At 39.6% G+C, this 20,360-nt stretch overlaps 2 protein-coding genes across 2 annotated transcripts; one reads left to right on the forward strand and one right to left on the reverse strand.

The window, feature by feature from the left end:
* Window positions 1–848: 848 nt before the first annotated feature.
* On the reverse strand, window positions 849–9,895 carry kctd7 (potassium channel tetramerization domain containing 7). The gene is made up of 4 exons (XM_083926970.1): window positions 9,355–9,895; window positions 6,349–6,518; window positions 3,800–3,978; window positions 849–1,753 (listed from the first exon to the last, which is right to left on the reverse strand). The coding sequence occupies exons 1-4, from the start codon at window positions 9,700–9,702 to the stop codon at window positions 1,377–1,379; spliced, it is 1,074 nt and encodes a 357-aa protein (XP_083783096.1). The 5' UTR covers window positions 9,703–9,895; the 3' UTR covers window positions 849–1,376.
* A 1,171-nt stretch (window positions 9,896–11,066) lies between these two features.
* On the forward strand, window positions 11,067–18,901 carry LOC310956666 (uncharacterized protein). Its single transcript, XM_083926979.1, has 12 exons — window positions 11,067–11,087; window positions 14,064–14,168; window positions 15,354–15,396; window positions 16,094–16,137; window positions 16,224–16,257; window positions 17,250–17,284; window positions 17,394–17,435; window positions 17,514–17,544; window positions 18,301–18,356; window positions 18,439–18,498; window positions 18,610–18,672; window positions 18,824–18,901. The coding sequence occupies exons 2-12, from the start codon at window positions 14,066–14,068 to the stop codon at window positions 18,853–18,855; spliced, it is 543 nt and encodes a 180-aa protein (XP_083783105.1). The 5' UTR covers window positions 11,067–11,087; window positions 14,064–14,065; the 3' UTR covers window positions 18,856–18,901.
* Window positions 18,902–20,360: the final 1,459 nt, after the last annotated feature.

Below are 20,360 nucleotides of genomic sequence, written 5' to 3' on the forward strand. Positions count from 1 at the left end.
TGTTTTCTTAATGCTGAACGTACAGCACTGATGTTTATTTAGCTATTTATTTGAATGTATTCTTCATTTTCTGAGTGTTCATTTCTAGATTCGGTTGACGTCCTACATTATATATGTATAATAATGATAAATGTTCTCTAATAAAGTCATTTGTTAGCCTTCTAAGAACCTTTGCAGGGATATCGGTGCACGCAGAAAAGCATCATTATCGCCCGCCATACCTGTGATCTCAAAACTCCTGCATCAGTCGGGCTCCAGAACAGGCTTCAACATGAAGAGGAAACAAAAAAAACACCAAAAAATGTTTTGTTTAGCAAAAGAAAAGGTGTGTTTGGGTTTCCATGAGCCCACGAACGGATAAAAAACACTTTGATTACGCTGCACGCGGACTTTTACAACGGTTTTCAGACGTTTTAGGATCTTTTTGCTGTGTTTTGTTGGGACTCTGTTGAAGTGTTTGCGCTGATGTGCTTTCATTTGTCAGCCGTTCCGCTCTCCTTAAAGCCATTCGATAGAAAACCTTTTTTGTGGGACCACAGAGCGCCGAGGGAGGGGAGAACTATAAACACTGTATACCGTCTGAAGGTGAACCGTTCCTCTAAGAATAGACCTTTACATCGCAACTTAATGACCGAACATCTGCGTTTTTTCCTCTTTTTCAGAACCGTCAGGTGTGGTCAAGAGTGGGTTTTTTCACACACACACACACACACACACACACACACACACACACACACACACACACACACACACACACACACACACACACACACACACACACACACACACACACACACACACACACACACACACACACACACACACACACACACACACACACACACACACACACACACACACACACACACACACACACACACGCACGCACGCACACACGCACACGCACACACAGTCCTGGAGTTCCCCTGCACATCACTGCATCAAGTTGAGGGTTAAACCACTGGAGGTTCAGCAAAAACAGGGCGTTACGTTACTCTTTAAAGCAGCAGTGCTTCTGTATTTACACTCATTTGACGTTTGTTTGTTCGGTTCACTTAGAAAAAACTCACGCACTCCGCAACAAATCCTCCTTAACGACCGTTATAGTGTACGTAGTGTGCATTCACTTCAGGAGAACCCAATGAAGAGGCAACTGAGTGACATTTGAGCGTTTTTTCACTTGGGTAATAAATAAAAATAAAAAGTGTTTTGGGGCAGCAAAATACTTATGTGTTGAAGCACGTTTCCACTTTTTAAGACGTCAGCACAAAATATCGGCATCTTCAGTATAAAAAAAAACAATAAGGGCTGAGCTGCAGTAAAAATGGAGCATCCATCTCTTTGGTCCCATCGGCGCCGCGCGTCTCCCTCCGGCTTCACCACCAGGTGATCTTGAACTCGTAGATGGGCCTCTTGCAGTAGTAATGGTTGATGAGGTGCTTGTCGCAGACGCCGATGCACTGCTGCTCGGCGGTGATGCCGCGCTCGGCCAGGTCACCGACGATGCAGTGCAGCAGGTCGTAAACGTCCGCCACCGCCTCCCAGGGTCCGAAGGAAACGTCCACGTCGCAGTGATGCTCGAACAGCTTGGCCTCGCTGTCCGAGCGCTCGAAGCGCAGAGAGTTAAAAAGGGGGCGCTCGTACGGCGTGATGGGCATCTCCTCCTTGTAGACGCAGATCTTCAACTTGGCGAACCGCGCCTTCTTCTGCATGGCCCTGAGTTTGGCGATCTCCACAATGCGCTCCAGATTGTCTGAAAAGAAAAACAATAAAACAAATGAAATATCCTTTGGACGTATTGGTGCTTTTCAGCTGCTCGGCAGAGGGTGTGTTGGAATCAGACTTACCTAATCTAGTGACTCACAGCTCGCAAAGGAAGTTAAGGTAAATTAGCAGAGAATGGATTGCGACTGCATGAGTTGTGCATCAATAGCGAGCGCTATCTGCTGCTCTCAAGGTCTGAGTCACAAAAGATATGGTGCTGATGATATTACGGCACAAACACATCCATAAAGTTTTGCAGCTGATTGCTGATTTGCCCTCGTTTGCTTCTGATTGTAATTATTCATGTGGCAAAGCAGAAACAATGTCTTTGTTTTCAGAACGACGACAAAGAGAAAAAGAAAAACAACATGTTCAGAGAGTGAGCCACGGGTCCGGATCATAGACTGCATGTAAAGATGGACGCTCCCCGAGTGTATAGTTGTACCGAGACACAGTTTGTCTCATTTGTGCAGGTTTAGCATCAGCAGAAGCTTCACAGTCTTTTTGTGGACTCGCCCTTTGAATGCAGCAATTTAAATCAGAATCAAACTCCTTCTCTGAGACGGATGTGAAACCAGAATCAGCTCCAGTCGAGAGCCGTTGACAAATGGGAATCAGAATCGTTCGCTCTGATTTTGTCAATTTTTTTTATCAACGTCGCCATTTTTCTTTCTGGTACTTTATCGTGAAAACAATGAAATCAAACTCATGCGTCTACGCTGCTGGAAACGTGTGAATAGAGTCGTCATGGCAGAGAAGAAAAAGAAACAATGGTCGAGCGTGTCGTTATAAGCATTTTAACCAGCTGCATCTCTCTCTGGTCTGGGGCCTGCAACGCCTCAGACTGGAAACGTGTAGTAAGTGTGGTGAGAACAGCGGAGGGTATCATCTGTACAGCTCTTCCTGCTATCCACGAGACTGCACGCAGACGCTGCCTGACCAGGGCAGAGTCCATCATCAAGGACCCCTCTCGCCCCCATCATGTTCTGTTCTCCCTGCTGCCCTCTGGTAAGAGGTTCAGCAGCTTCTTAGATGCTATATTTTATTTTATTTTATATTTTATTTTATTTTATTTTATATTTTATTTGTTGTAGATATGTCTATGTCTTGCCTCCTTTTATATTTTATATTTACCTTTTATATTGTATATTTTTTGGTGGTTTCTGGAGCCTTGCAACGGAATTTCGTTTGTATACATGGAAATGTGTGTGAATGACAATAAAGTTTGTCTAAGTCTAAGTCTGTCTAAGTCATAATGACAAAGGCAGCTCGTAGCAGGCTCAGCAGATTCTTTCTTTATTTTAGAAAACCCCAATGAACAATAAATGTGTGCAAATATTCTCTGATTTCATCTCAGTGCGTTTACAGTCCCCGCAGTAACCGGTTAAGTTAATAACAAGGTTACTGCAGTTCTCCTCGTATCCATGAGCGTGGAAGAGTGTTCAGAATGACAGTCACTCTTCCTCCGGTACAACAGGTGGCGCTCTGCCAACGTACAACTGGTCTGAATACATGTTTGTCTACTTTGACCTTTTGGCAAAATCACAACAGCTTGGAAAGTGCGGAGAACACGGACGACTTTTGGACAGAACATGTCTTCTTGGTGGTGATGTTAGTCGCCATGGTGAAGTCCTCAGTGGGTTTAAAGGTAAAACTTGTGTTGTTGCTGTTGTTTTGGGCGCTGTCGCTTCCTGATCTTTTCTATTTGCGGGTCAAGACCCACTGTAGCGAAGTGGGGAGGGGCAGTTATAACCTACGAAGCATGTGCGGACGCGTGACCTTATCTGACCCCGGTTAACATGCACGATACCATTACTGAAGGAGTTATCCAGGTCAGTCAACCCGAGCATGAGAACTCCAATCATACTCAAGGTAAAGTGTTTACGTGACGTAGTATTGACTTAACCTGAATATAATCCGGTTTTTAAACTGCAGGTAAACACGCTGAGTCTAAAGCAGATGGACTCACATACTTCTCAGTGTCAGACTCTGAATAACATTTAACGTTAACAGCCACGCTCCAGACTCCGGGTACCTCTGTAGTAGGGCATCAGGTCGAGGAAAGCTTGCCGAACCTTCTCCCCTGTGAGCGGCTGCGTGTCCTCCAGGCTGTCCAGCAGCGGGCCGATGGCGTAGTACTGAGCCTCTCTGTGCACCGCGCGCACCCGCTCCCTGTGTGGAAGCTCACCTTCTCGCAGGAAGTTCAGGATGTCCCTTTAAATGGAAAGAGGGGTCACTACAACAAATCCACTCAAAACCGTACTACATACTACTTGCACCTAAACAATTTCCCCCTCCGCAAATCTCTTGAGTAAATTTTCGACAGGCATGAATCCCACAAATCGAGGATGAGGGTGAGTTAAAACGTCCCTCCACTGGGCCTCAGTGACGTCTACCCCCAAATCCTTTTCCTGTGCACCTTTAGGTGAGGCAGTGGGGGCTCGGCTCGGCTCAGAGGAGGAATCTCATTATAAATGACAGACATCAGTCGCTTGTGTTGTACGTTGAGAGACAGGAACGGGGGCGGTTTGGAAAATGTGGGAATTGCTTTTGGATAAAATGTCTTATTTGAAGGTACGGATAAAAAAGTGGCTGTTGGTCAGGCTGTATTTGTCCGACATGGATGCAAAGGACGCAAAAACCTCTTCGTCGTACAGGTCATTTAGTTTTTTGAGGCCTTTATCCGACCTCATGCGAAACGCAGGATCAGTGCAGGAAGGGAGAAACGCATGATTATTCAAAACTGGGGACAGGGTCCAAGCCCTGTGTAAGCCACACACATGTTTTTAAATGATATACATTTTTATATTCAATTCAATTTTATTTACAGTGCCAAATCACAACAAAAGTTATCTCAGAGTAGGTAAAGATGAAAATGTCTTTCTTTGTCTCGTTCCGTTGCTTTCTTCTGTTTAAATCTTTCATAATCACCCCCTCACATCACTTCTTACACCTCGACTCAGCTTGTCATCACGTTCATTTATGTTAATGGCTCCACGACTGTAGCACGGTAAATGATGCTGTAAACATTATACCAGCTAAACATCAACACATTGTGACTTTGGTGAATCCAAAATAACCCTTTAAAACACCAAAGTCACACAATAACACAAACTAACTAACCGATGGAGGCAGCGGTCGACCTTTATCTCCTGAGTTCTTTGAGGTAAAATTTCTGTTTTTGTCAAAAGGAGTCTGGAGGCTTTGAAATAGAGCAAACAGCTTCAGTTCCACGTCGTAAAGGGACGTCTGACGGCGAGGGAAAGCGCTGAAAATATTCTAAATATAGCGTACACTTAGACTCATATTGCTATTTTGTGCCGACCATCATCTACTGTATTTACCTCCTACAGCTCCACTTTAAACATCCCAACTATCACTTTATGAAAAAAGATGAGATCTATATTGAGTCCAGTACATAAAATAAATTAATTCAGACAACATAAAAGATGCAAACCTGTAGTGCACCAGGCAGGAGGATAACTGTACAAGACTGTTATAAAAGAGTGTAGGTATTGCACTAGCAGTTTGTGAGTCCCTGAGGACATTTATTAAACTGTTGTTCTGCACTAATAATAAACACACACACACACACACACACACACACACACACACACACACACACACACACACACACACACACACACACACACACACACACACACACACACACACACACACACACACACACACACACACACACACACACACACACACACACACACACACACACACACACACACACACACACACACACACACACACACACACCTGTCAGAATATAATGAGCTGCCAGCAGAGTGTGAACTTTTCTTATCCTCCAGTCTCTCTGTTGCCATTTATACACTTCCTACGGTCTCACATAATCCCCCTCCTCTCACAGGTGTTCGCAGATGAATAAGAAACTATTAAACCAGTGTGATAGTGATGATGGTGTCTGCTTTTGTACACTGCTGCTTTCCTTCAATAATAACTATTTAAACAGAAATAAGAACGTCAAAAGCATTTCTACTGACAAAGAGACACAAAAAGGCACGCAAAATATAGATGTGAAATGACCACAGAAACAAAACAACTACATAGAAACGTAAAATGTCTAAAAATAGATTCAAAACCACCACGAAAAGATGAAAAATGACTAAAAACAAATGCAAAACCGCCACAAAAAGATACAAAATGACTAAAAATAGATGCAAAACCACCGCAATAAGATGCAAAATGACTAAAAATAGATGCAAAACCGCCACAAATGATAAAAATTGACTAGAAATAGATGCAAAACCGCCACAAATGATAAAAATTGACTAGAAATAGATGCAAAACCGCCACAAATGATAAAAATTGACTAGAAATAGATGCAAAACCGCCACAAATGATAAAAAATGACTAGAAATAGATGCAAACTGACAGAAAAAGTGGCAAAATGTCTTAAAATAGAAAGTAAAAGATGACTCTTTGAATTCTGGGGCCGCTGACATGTCTGTGCACAGCCCGTTGGCCCAGAACACGTCGAAGGACCTACTGGTCGAATCTGCGCCCCCTCTTCTAAAAACAGCTCACGCACAAACACACGATGCAACTCACCCAAAATAGGCTCCATCCCGATCGATGAAGTAGCGTCCCTCAGCATCCCGCGGGATGTAGTGACGCCCGCTGAACATGGCGGCCAACATGGTGTCCTCGTATCGCCGCAGCGTGGAGAGGCGTGTGGTGAAGTACGTGCCCCCGACGTTCAGAGAGATGACCTCTGGAAACTACAGCAGGAGACGAAGGAAACGAAAGTGAGACTGTGATGTTTGTGCTGAAGGGATGAAAGAAGAAGACATAGTTTGAGAATTTACCGCTCGAAAGTACAACGACAAAAGCGTGTTATTTAAGTCTATTTATAACATTTATTTTGACATCATGAGATGATACAAAAGGGCCTATTTTACTATTTTACTACGAACTAACACCTTCAAGAATGATCTTCCTGGTCTCCTCCACGCTGGTCCTTATTACTGCCACTAGCATGTAGCTACATGTAGCGAACAGCGGACTGAGGGGCGATAAAGCAGCGATTTCTGCCGTCAGAAATCATCAATAACGCTTTTTAAACAAAAAACAACACACACGGACATGTTGTAGCAGGCGTGATCTTAATTAAGGGTCCGATGAGCGACAGAAGCAACACATATTCAGGGCTCTCGCACATTTTCTGTTTCTACATCCCAGACTTTTTCAGACTCAGATTTCCAGACGTCTCAGGGGGTTTTTAAGTCAATATTAAACGTCTGAATACCAATTGTTAGATGCTTTTTATGTTAATAAATGGTTTTAAAATCCAACTTTTTACATTCTGAGTGAATACAAGATATTTTTACCAGTGTATTCACTAACGTTTTTGCTCACCAGCCACTGTGGCTAGGGGTTTTCAAAAGTTACCGGCCACTCAGCATTCTCAACCTTATATAAGGCGCAGCTTCTTATACATAAAATAAAAAGTGTTGCAGGGATGTAGAAGATGAATTAAAGCGATAACTCGACTGAAAAAGGCCCAGCCAGAGAAATACTGTCTGTTTAAATACAGCATTTATTAACAACACCATTTATCTTTAACAACAATAAACACTGAAGTCTAATGCAATTCAAATACCAACATTTCATAAAACATTTAAATATTTTTAATTAAAAGCCTTAGTAATTACTCTTTATTAAAATAGATGAAAGATCACCACAAAAAGATGCTAAATGTCTAAAAATAGCTGCAAAATCACCACAAATTAAACAATATGTCTAAAAATGGTTTCAAAACTGCAACAAAAGACGCAATAGGACTAAAAATAAAAGCAAACTGCCAGAAAAAGATTCAAAATGTCTTAAAAATAGCTGCAAAACCACCACAAAAAGATGCTAAATGTCTAAAAATAGATGAAAAATCACCACAAAAAGATGCAAAATGACTAAAAATAGATGAAAAATCACCACAAAAAGATGCAAAATGACTAAAAATAGATGCAAAACCACCACAAAAAGATGCTAAATGTCTAAAAATAGATGCAAAACCCCCACAAAAAGATGCTAAATGTCTAAAAATAGCTGCAAAACCACCACAAAAAGATGCTAAATGTCTAAAAATAGCTGCAAAACTGCATCTGCATAGATCTGCAAACTGCATAGATGCAAGCATAACAGGACCCCTGTAAAAAGGTGTGGCTCTTTAATTATTTGTTTGTTTTAATGATATGAAGAGTTTAATCTTTGCCTATAACGTAGACTGGTTTATGTTTATGCGTCGCACAGAAAGCTAATTTAACACCTCTGGATTATTCATACAGCCTGATTTAACTGTCAGACATGTAAGTAAGAGGATTATTCTGCTGTTTGTGTACTTCCATAATGTCACATGCTCACTCATTAACTCAAGTCATGTGACACAACTGCCAGCCAATCATGATGGCAGGGCTCAGCCCCTCACCTGACCCCTGACCCCTGCATAAGTGGCTAAATTCTCATTTAAGGACCTTTACTTAAGCAATACTGCCGTGTAAAAACAACTCCTTCCTTCAAACATTTAATAAGCAATGTTTCCTTAAGTAAACGTACAAAAGTATTAACATCAAAATAATCAAAAGTACTGAGTAAATGCATTTTTGTGTTTACACTTTAATGTTGCAGCTTGTAAATGTGGAGCTTATTTTAATTACTTAATACACTTCTGATATGAGATGCTGAGATGCAAAATGACAAAAAAATAGATGCAAACTACCAGAAAAAGATTCAAAATGACTGATATAGATGAAAAACCACCACAAAAAGAAGCTATATGTCTAAAAATAGATGAAAAAAACACCGCAATAGTTGCAAAATGACTAAAAAGAGATGAAAAACCACCACAAAAAGATGCTAAATGTCTACAAATAGATGCAAAACTGCCCAAAAACGATGCTAAATGTCTACAAATAGATGCAAAACTGCCCAAAAACGATGCTAAATGTCTACAAATAGATGAAAAACCACCACAAAAGATGGAAAATGGCTAAAAAGAGATGAAAAGCCACCACAAATGATGCAAAATGACTTAAAATAGAGGAAAAAATGCCACAAAAGATACAAACTGCATTATTTTAGTACATGATAGTTATAAAGAGTGTATTTGTACTGTGTTTACTTGTCTGCTTTTATTTATTGACTAATAAATAATTAGTTAAAGTGATGTAACTACGTCTCAGAGGTAAATATTGTACTTTTTACAGCACCAAATGTCTTTTAGAGCTTTAGTTATTATGCAAATTCAGATTAATAACATACAATATAATAATTATGATGTATTATTATGAATTAAACTACCCAGCAGAATATAAAGTTTGAAACTATGTACAGGAATACATCATTATATTCCAATAATATAATATATATATATTATAAAATTACTTTTACTTAATTTTAAGTATAAGTTGATGCTAATAAATGTGTACTTTTGCTTAAGTAAAAGGTCTAATTACTTGCTCCACCGCAGGTAATTAAGGAGGCTAAATATCCTGTCAGTGTGTGCGGGTTTAACGTGATGTCCCCCCGGTGAAACAGTCCTGTGAAGCGGGCCTCTCCTACCTCCTGCTCCGGTGTGTTGAGCGCGCAGCGGAGCGGCTTGGCGAGGGCGAAGCTCGGCGCTGGGGAGGCCGGCTTTCGGAACTCATCCTCGGGGTTGGCAGCGGTGTCCGAGCTGGACATGGCATCATCCCCCGGTCTCTCGGTGTCACCCGCGGCCGAGAACACCACCATGACTCTGGGTAAAGGCAGCGCCCGTCTCTCCTGAATGAACCGCCTCACACGGGTGGTGGCGCCGGGCAGCAGCGGGCTGAAGGACGGAGCCGGGCGGTCCCTGGCGCCGCCGCCACCGCCACCGCCACCGCCGCAGCCGTTGGAACCGTTGGAACCGCTCGAGCCATTCTGCTGCATGCGCGCGGCGAGCCAACTCGGGAGGCGTCAACGGAATCAGTGCGACTGTTATAATACAAATAAAAACAAAAACAATAATAACAACAACAACAACAACAACAGAGGGTAGGGCGCGACCTGCCGCAGGAACACACCCCCGCCTCAACAGCGACAGCGGGAGTTGGGAAGTGTACAAACTCCAAAGTGTGCTAAATGTTTCAGTGTTGTGGGTTAGCTGGGCCCCAGCGACGTCCGGGCTCAACGCGCCTACGTGCTCTGACGTATCATGACGTCATCACGTCAAGGAACGCTCAGTTATAAGACCCGTTAGAAAAATGAATTTAATGAATAAATAAAATATGCAAGAAAAAACAAAATAAAATAAAATGTGCATGAAAAAAATTAAGAAAATTATGTAAAAAAAATTAAATATGTGAATAAAATAAAATATGTTAGAACAATGTATTTAATGATAAATCAAATCTGCCAGAAAAAACAAAATAAAATCAAATGTGCATGAAAGAATTAAGTAAAATTATGTAAAAAAAATTAAATATGTGAATAAAATAAAATATGCCAGAAAAGTGTATTTAATGAATAAATCAAATCCTCAAGGAAAACTAATATAACAAAATTACGCTTGAAAAAATAGATTCAAAATGACTAAAAATAAATGCAAAACTGCCACAAAAGATGCAAACTGCATTATTTTAGTATATGATATTTATAGTGAGTGTGTTTGTACTGTGTTTACTTATCTGCTTTTATTTTTTGACTAATAAATAATTTGTTAAAGTGATGTAACTACATCTCAGAGGTAAATATTGTACTTTTTACAGCACTAAATATCTTTTACAGCTTAAGTTATTATTCAGATTCAGATTAATAACAAAATATAATAATTATGATGTATTATTATAGATTAAACTAACCAGCAGAATATAAAGTTTGAAACTATCGACAGGAATACATCATTATAATCCAATAATATATATATTATAAATATATACATACATATACATTCTACTGAGTATTTGACTCGTCTTTTTATGTCCATTTATGCCACAGCTGGTGTTTTGCAGGAGTTTTACTTGTAACAGAGTTTGTTTCCAGAGCAGTTTTGCTGCTTTTTATTTAAGTAAAAAGTAAAAAGCACCTTTTTCCATGAGTGCATACAACAAGACATGAAAAAAAACACTTTAAAAAACATCACTAATGATCTTGAAAAAGACTGGATTGTAATATAATAAAGAGTACACACAGCTGAGCCAGAGCGCTGCGTCTGTGCCCACTCTTCAGGCGGCTCTTCTCGGCCTTCGGTGTGACGGATGTGGCGAGGTGAAAGAGGAAACACAGCTCGTGCTGCTGCCTCTGAGAGAAGAATGAAGGCAGCCGGACCGCTGAAGGTAAAACACGACTTTATTAAAGATTTTTATCTCCAGTTGTTGTTGCAGCTGTTGCGTGTGTGTGTGTGTGTGTGTGTGTGTGTGTGTGTGTTTGCCCTGAAGTAGGACTCTTGGTTTTTATTATTAGTACTCCACCTCTGGATGGAGGTAGCACTTAAATGCAGCAACTTAATACGTTAACAGTGAGCCACAGATGTTTGAAAGTGGGGTGTTTATTCATAATCGGTGTGTTAGGGACAGTAGAGGATGATCTGCACGCCGCCAGTTTGGAGAAGCAGGTGGAAAGACAGACGAGGACGCTGAATTTAAGTGTCTTTAGTGTCGTTGTACCAGTACAAGGAGATTAACAGTACAATCCCTTAAAGTGAAGAAATAATTTCACATTAAAAGCATCCAAAAGAAAAGGCTAGACCTTTAAAAGACGCATTTAAAACAACAAGCTTACACACACACACACACACACACGTACACGCACACACACACACACACACACACACACAGACAGACAGACAGACACGCACACGCACACGCACACGCACACGCACACGCACACGCACACGCACACACACACCGTAGCAGCTTAAGGAGACAAAAGAAAACACAGTAGACTGCAGAGGCCCTGAGCATCATGTACCATCATAGGTAAAGGTGTTTGCGGTGTTCAGCACTGTTTTAGCTTTTGGATAATAACTGTTCTTAAGTCTGTTAGTCGGAGCATTCAGAGACCTGAACAGCAACAATTACAGTGGGACGGCTTCAGAAAGACTTGTGATTTTGTCCCTGATCCTGTTCCTTAATGCTGCTATAAGTCTGTCGATGGCGGCCCCCCGTCAAAAAAGACACTTGCCACCCGGCCTATCAACTTTCCTGGGGGAATTCTTATTACTGTGCTTTCACTATCTGTAAAATCCCAACGGTGGGATGATGTCACACTTGCTTTATAAAGGTCATTTACCGGCTTGCATTGTGGGAAAATAAGCTCACAGTAACATCGCTTATCACACCAGGGATCATTAAAGCTGATGGTGTCTTACGTTCAGGGCTCTGTAGAGAATCTGCGGGTCCTGGATGCCAGTGACCTCCCTCAGCTGGTTGATCAGGATTTCACTCTGCTGAGGGAAAAAGATCGAACAAATGGAAAACAGTCATCAGTCGAGCTTAAGATCCTCCATGCAGCGCTGCAGCTAACATAGTTTGGGTTAGTGATGGACTGGTGTTTGATCCCCCTTTGGGCTGATATATATTTAATTTTGACCTATTTTCTTCCACTGCTTCACCATAAAAAAGTAGTCGTATCAAACCAGCCCATATAAGCCGTCTTTAACCCTCGTGAGAACCAGCAGATGTCCCAGTTTGGCTCATGAGAGGCCCACTTGAAGTCCAGCTTCTCCCACATACTGAACAAACTGGTGCCAGTGAGGATACGTGTGTGTGGGCCTCACTTTGAGCCTCTGACCCAGTGAGCAGACACTCATCGTTTGTGTGCATAAATACATATATATATATATATATATATATATATATATATATATATATATTGTTGCCACCGTACTCTACGGGGGAATTGTTGGGTCTATGTAAATCATAAATAGGTCGCGGGCGAAATGTGTTTCCTCAGGAGGGGGGCTGGACTCTCCCTTAGAGAGAGGGGGAGAAGTTCAGCATCCGTGAGGAACTCGGAGTAGAGCCGCTGCTCCTTTGCGTTGAAAGGAGCCAGTTGAGGTGGTTCAGGATCATCTGGTAAGGATGAACCCTGGGCGCCTCCCTAGGGAGGTGTTCCAGGCACGTCCAGCTGGGAGGAGGCCTCGGGGAAGACCCAGGACCAGGTGGAGAGATTAGATCTCCACACTGGCCTGGGAACGCCTCAGGATCCCCCAGTTAGAGCTGGTTAATGTGGCCCGGGAAAGGGAAGTTTGGGGTCCCCTGCTAAAGCTGCTGCCCCAGAGACCCGACCCCGGATAAGAGGCTGAAGATGAGATGAGATGAGATGTAAATCATAAATAAGTCATAGAGTGTGGACTCTACCTAGTTTGTAAAGTGTCCTGAGATAACTTTTGTTATGATTTGGCACTACAAATAAAATTGAATTGAATTGATATTGAATATATATATATATATATATATATATATATATATATATATATATATATATATATATATAAGAGCTGGAGACGTTCAAATGCCAACCTATATGAGGTCAGCTGGGTCAGGACAATGGGTTACGATTGAGTAGCTTCAAAACGCAGCATCTCACTCTGCTGAGGGCCATAACTCAAAGTGTCGGTGACCTGGTTGGGACGATTCCCTCAGGATGTTTTTAGTCCTACTGAGACAGCGTGGGGTCCAGGGTGGGGAGCGAGCAGCCACTGATCTTCTGGGCTGTATTGGGCTTTCCGGTCGGCCACTGTGCAGCCGGCAAACCACACACACATGCAGTAAGTCCGGACGCTTTCTATGGAGCAACCATGGACGTACAGCCTCTGTTGGGCTTTCTCGATGGTGGTTGTGGTGTTGATGTTCCAGGTTACGTCCTCCTGTACGTTCAGTCCTCCTGTATGTTCAGTCCTCCTGTACGTTCAGTCCTCCTGTACGTTCAGTCCTCCTGTATGTTCAGTCCTCCTGTATGTTCAGTCCTCCCAGCACACGTTTCTCTTTCCTTACGTATTTCAAGTCCAGCTCCTTTAAGTGAAAACACAACCAATATTTGGGGTAGTTGAGTATTTCCATGGTTACAAGTACTTGAGTAAGTGTACTCGGCTACTTTCCATGACTGTGTGTGTGTGTGTGTGTGTGTGTGTGTGTGAGATGCTCGTTGGATGCACTGAAGTGTAGGTTTGAAGTTTCAGTTATGCTTCGGCCGACCACATCCTGTGGCCGCTCCGACTGCTCACAGGAAAAACAGAAGCAACTTGAACCCTGACAGACGGCAGAAGTGTGGGCTGTCACACGGTGATGCTGCGTCTGTGTGTCCTTCAGGTATGGTAGGAAACTTCAGCGTCCTGGCTGCAGTCCTGACAGTGACGTCAGTGGTGTCGCTGAGTCTGCTGTCTGCTCTCTGCCTGCGATGCAAAAAGAAATCCAGTAAGTGTGTGTGTTCCTCTGACTCTGTGTGTGTGTGTGTGTTCCTCTGACTCTGTGTGCGTGTGTGTGTGTGTGTGTGTTCCTCTGACTCTGTGTGCGTGTGTGTGTGTGTGTGTGTTCCTCTGACTCTGTGTGCGTGTGTGTGTGTGTGTGTGTGTGTGTGTACACTGTTATCCGGGTCAAATGTGGGCTGTTTCAACACCACAGAGCACATTTTGCAGAGAAAACTTTTCTTTTTTTTGCTGCTGCTGCTTTTTCAGTCTTTTATTTGTTTATCTAAACATTTATTCATGCGTTTATCTATTTATCACAGCATTTATTAAATAATTTATTTAAATATTTATGCATTTATTTATTTATGCATCAATTATATTATTTTATTTGTTTATCTAAACATTTATTCATGCGTTTATCTATTTATTACAGCATTTATTAAATAATTTATTTAAATATTTATGCATTTATTTATTTATGCATCAATTATATTATTTTATTTGTTTATCTAAACATTTATTCATGCGTTTATCTATTTATTACAGAATTTATTAAATCATTTATTCCTATATTTATGCAGTTATTCATTCATACATTTATTATTGCATTTATTTATATATTCTTTAATTATGCATTATTCTTTTATTTATTTATCTAAACATTTATTAACATTTATCTATTTATTTCATTATATTCATGTTCAATAAATTGACTTAAAATTTAAAAATATAATTAATATTATTTGTTTTATTTTTTATAGCTTAACGATTTTATTTTGTGTCTGTATAATTTAAAATGTTCAATAAATTGACTTAAAATAAAAAAATAAATAATTAAAACGAGCTCCTCTCAACTGCACATCATGATTTATTTATTAAGTCAAAAAACACGGTTTTGTTTTTATGGATACAACATCAAACATTTTTTTTTTGCACTATTTAAACTATAAAAATAAGTTGATGATGATGTCATATTTTCCAGTTTCTGTTTTGAACTCCTTTAAAACACAAACACACACACACACACACACACACACACACACACACACACACACACACACACACACACACACACACACACACACACACACACACACACACACACACACACACACACACACACACACACACACACACACACACACACACACACACACACACACACACACACACACCTTTGTGTTTCTTGCAGAGATCATTCACGAGGAGCATCAAGTTTACGACGCACAGATATTGTGAGTGTTCACAGTTTGTTCCACATTAGAAAGTTTCCCCCACTCTTTCTAGGAACGGAGCGAAATGTGGATTGACTGGACCAGGACCAGGACCAGGACCAGGACCAGGACCAGGACCAGGACCAGGACCAGGACCAGGACCAGTTAGTTGGTCCAGTCCCTGCCTGGTCTATTAGGTAGAGGTATTTAACCTCTCACAAGGCCGATGATGTCACTGAAAGGTAGGTTTCAGTGACATCATCGGCCTTGTGAGAGGTCCTGGTCCAGTCCCAGCCTGGTCCTGGTCCAGTCCCAGCTTGGTCCAGTCCCGGCCTGGTCCTGGTCCTGGTCCTGGTCCTGGTCCTGGTCCTGGTCCAGTCCCAGCCTGGTCAGATGCGTACATGAACTGATGAAGCCTCTTGGATGAGAGGTGAAACGTCTTCCTAGACAAAATAACCAAGTCCAGTTGTTTTTGACTGAAGTTGCTTTGAGGAGAACGACGACCTGGACACATGAGAACATCCACAGGCCTAAAAAAAACATAATTTCCTGTAAACTAAACTTCTGCTTTTTTATTTAAATTATTTTTTATCTGGGGTGCATCAATGATGAGCAACGTTGATTTTGATGCATTTTTATTTTGCATGTGCTAAGTTGTTGTTGTTGTTGTCGTCGTCGTGCTTTTGTTAAAATGAACATTTGTTAATGATCCTGACAGCCAGCGTGGGGGGAGTGTGTTTGCTGTGACGCAGTCAAAAACAGGTAAGTGATGATTTACTACTTAACATTATTAATTATTATTATTAATTATTAATCTGCATATTTAACAGCATTGTTTTGTTCTCCAGTCACCAGAGCCAATCAGATGACTTCAGTCCCCGTGTACGTAAACTCCGACACACGTCAGCTGATCTTTGTTTACCAACAGCCACTGACATTTATTCATCTGTGCCCAAAGATTATATTTAAGAAGATCAGGGGATTTGTTCCGTACGGAGGACTAAACGTGACGTATGCCTCAATATATAAATGTACAAATAAATAAATAAATACAGGAACAAATACATCATTTAAATTTCCAAAGGGATCATTAAAGAGACGTCTACGTCTAAAAAATTCTCAGAATTAAAATATTAATAATAATTATAAGAAATAAAGACAAATAAATGAATTAATAAATAAATAAATACAGAAATAAATACATAATTTAAATGTCCTTAAATAAAGAGAAGTCTAAGTCTGAATAAAAGCTCAGAATTAAAATAAAATAATAATAAAAAATAAAGATAAATAAATGAATAAATAAATAAATTAATTAAGAAATGAATTAATAAATGAATTATTAAATAAATAAATAAATACAGGAATAAATACATCATTTAAGTTTCCTTGTGGGAGTCATAAAGAGACGTCTTAGTGTAAATAAAATCTCAAGATTAAAAAAATAAGAAGAAATGAAGATAAATTAATTAATTAATTAATAAATAAATGAATTAACTACTAAATAAATACAGGAATAAATAAATAAATAAATGAATAAATACATCATTAAAATTTCCAAAGGGATCAATAAAGAGACTTAGTCTTAATAAAATCTCAGAAGTAAAATAATAATAATAATAAGAAATATAAATAAATAAATAAATACAGGAAGAAATACATCATTTAAATTTCCTTAGTCTGAGTCTATGTGTAAATAAAATATCAGGATTAAAAAAATAAGAAGAAGAAGAAATGAAGATAAATCAATTAATTAAGAAATAAATAAATGAATTAACTACTAAATAAATGCATGAATAAATAGGACTTTAATATTGGTCAATATTAAATATTAAATATGACCAAAATAAAGTAATTATTTATTTGTTTTTCAGTGAAATTCAAGAGGAATTTGAGGATTTTTCCACCGGTAAGATCCTCGTGTGTTTGTGTTCATACTAACTTTTTAAACAGCAGCAGCTCTTATTGTTATTATTAATATTATTATTATACAAACAGAAGTTTAAATTATGTTACAGGTGCAATAGATGAACCGTCAGACTATGAAAATGTCTCAGAAGGTGAGTTCACACCTAATCCTGAATAAACACTTTTATTTTGAAGGGTTCGTCATTTTAACGATGTAACTGTTTCTGCAGCTCACACAGGAAACCTGGAGCACACATATGTGTAAGTTTAAAGTGCTTTTATACATTTTATCACTCTAATACTAGTATTAATATCTATATATATATATATATATATATATATATATATATACATATATATGTATATATATATATATGTATATACATATATATATATACATATATATGTATATATATATATACATATATATATACATATATATACTGTATATATATATACATATATATGTATCTATATATGTATATATATATATATACATATATAGATATACATACATATGAAAATCAATTAACAGAAGCATTCAGGTTATTTTGATGCGTTCAGAAGTGGAGAGACCGTTGTTTATTTTGATGCTGATACTTTTTTGACTTTTAATTAAGTTAGATTCAATGCAGACTTTTATTCAAATTCAAATTCAATAAACTTTATTTGTCGCCGGGGGGCAATTCAGGGCACACAGAGCAGCAAATAACGTCAGTTTATTTTAGTTTTTTGTAACTAAAATATCTATTTTCTGGTGTAATGGACAGAATTTGTGGGTTTTAATGAATATTTAAGACTCATTAAAGTAGTTTAAGTGTTAAATTTCTCTTTTCCATGTTTTACTTTTGTACCTAAACTCAAATCTAAACCACAGAGGCATCAACGTCTACAGTGGGATGCTCTGGATGTGTCTAATAAATAACGTGCCCTTTATGTAAATATCTAAACATGTATCTTTCTATATTAACACAGAATTAAAAGGCTAAAAAGTCACATTTGTGCCTTGTTTTACAGAGCTCCTCTCCCGTTCTCAGTGTATGAAAATGAACAAACTAAAGGAAGCACAACTGGTGAGAACCTTTAAACTAATTAAATTAAAATCTGTTTAGCACCAAACGTTTTAACGTGACGCACTTTTTCATGCTTTTACAGATGGTGCTGAAACTCCAGGTGTCTATGCTAACATCATCACATCCCTGCCCATAAAAGAAGGTAACAGTGTGTGTGATCATTAAATCATTACACTGAAGCTGAAATAATGAATAACACACTTGAGAGAAGTATGAATACTGGGTTTTATTCTGAAATACTGTTTGCTGCTAGTGTTTGACCAAACAGATGAGGACGACTACGAGAACTCGGAGTTTCTGCAGCAGCAAGAAGACGGTGAGAGATATAAATAATATGAATTTATTAGGTGTTGTTACACTGTGCTGTTACTGAAGTGAAGGATCTGTGTACCACCGCTGCTGCTGCTCTCGTGTTAAAAGAGTTGAAACATTAATCAAGTTGTTTGTTTCACCTTCTTTTGTCACAGACGAGCCGGATTATGTGAATGAACACGGCTGACTGCACCTGATGTGAACGCCAGAAAACATCGCTCTGGACTTTCCGCTGTGTCAAACTCTTTTTATTATTATTCCTGCTCTGGCGTGTGCTGATGATGATGATGTGGACAGCTGTGTGAATAATAAAGGCTCATGGGAGCGTGAGAAGTGAGGCTGCCAAGTAGTGGTGAGAAATACAGAATACAGTGAATACACGGAGGAGACAAACTGGTGTTTCTCGTTGGGATTCTTCGATGTTTGGGTGCTTCTGGGGTAAAGATGGAGTATTAAGTGTTTCTAAAAGGGACATATGGGACTTTGACTACTACTTACAAACCTATAAGTGAAAGCTTTTATTTTTTAATCAAATTTATGTGTCTTAAAAATCAACGTGTACATGAAAAACCTAGTACGTGTACCCAAACATCCTGGTTTGTATAACTAAAATCCTGGTAACGTTTACCTGAAAATCCTGGTTTCGTATAGCCGAAGACCCTGGTACATATAGCTAAAAATCCTGGCAACACGTACCTGAAAATCCCGATACGTGTACCTGAAAATCCTGATAACATGTACCTGAAAATCCTGATAACGTGTACCTGAAAATCCTGATAACATGTACCTGAAAATCCTGGTACATATAGCTAAAAATCCTGGTATGTGTACTTGGAAATCCTGGTAACATGTACCTGAAAATCCTGGCAACGTGTACCTGAAGATCCTGGTACGTCTAACTGAAAATCCTGCTACGTATACATGGAAATCCTGCTAACACGTACCTGAAAATCCTGGTTTGTATAGCCGAAAATCCTGGTACATATAGCTAAAAAAAATCCTGATACATGTACCTGAAAATCCCGGTACGTGTATCTGAAAATCCTGGTAACGTGTATCTGAAAATCCTGGTAACGTGTATCTGAAAATCCTGGTAACATGTACCTGAAAATCCTGGTATGTGTACCTGAAATTCCTGGTTTGTATAGCCGAAAATCCTGGTACATATAGCTAAATAAATCCTGATACATGTACCTGGAAATCCTGGTAACATGTACCTGAAAATCCCGGTACGTGTACGCGAAAATCCTGGTAACATGTACCTGAAAATCCTGGCAACATGTACCTGAAAATCCTGGTACATATAGCTTAAAATCCTGGTAACATGTACCTGAAAATCCTGGCAACATGTACCTGAAAATCCTGGTACATATAGCTTAAAATCCTGGTACATGTACCTGAAAATCCTGGTTTGGATAGCCGAAAATCCTGGTAACATGAACCTGAAAATCCTGATACGTGTACCTGAAAATCCTGGTTTGTGTAGCCAAAGACCCTGGTACATATTGCTAAAAATCCTGCTAACATGTACCTGAAAATCCTGCTAACATGGACCTGAAAATCCTGATACGTGTATCTGAAAATCCTGGTCTATATTGCTAAAAATCCCGTTGTGTGTACTTGAAATTCCTCATAACATGTACCTGAAAATCCTGCTGCGTGTACCTGACACGGCTCCCTGACCAGCGACCA

The sequence above is a fragment of the Echiichthys vipera genome (assembly GCF_963691815.1).
Source record: "Echiichthys vipera genome assembly, chromosome: 14".
NCBI classification, from domain to species: domain Eukaryota; kingdom Metazoa; phylum Chordata; class Actinopteri; order Perciformes; family Trachinidae; genus Echiichthys; species Echiichthys vipera.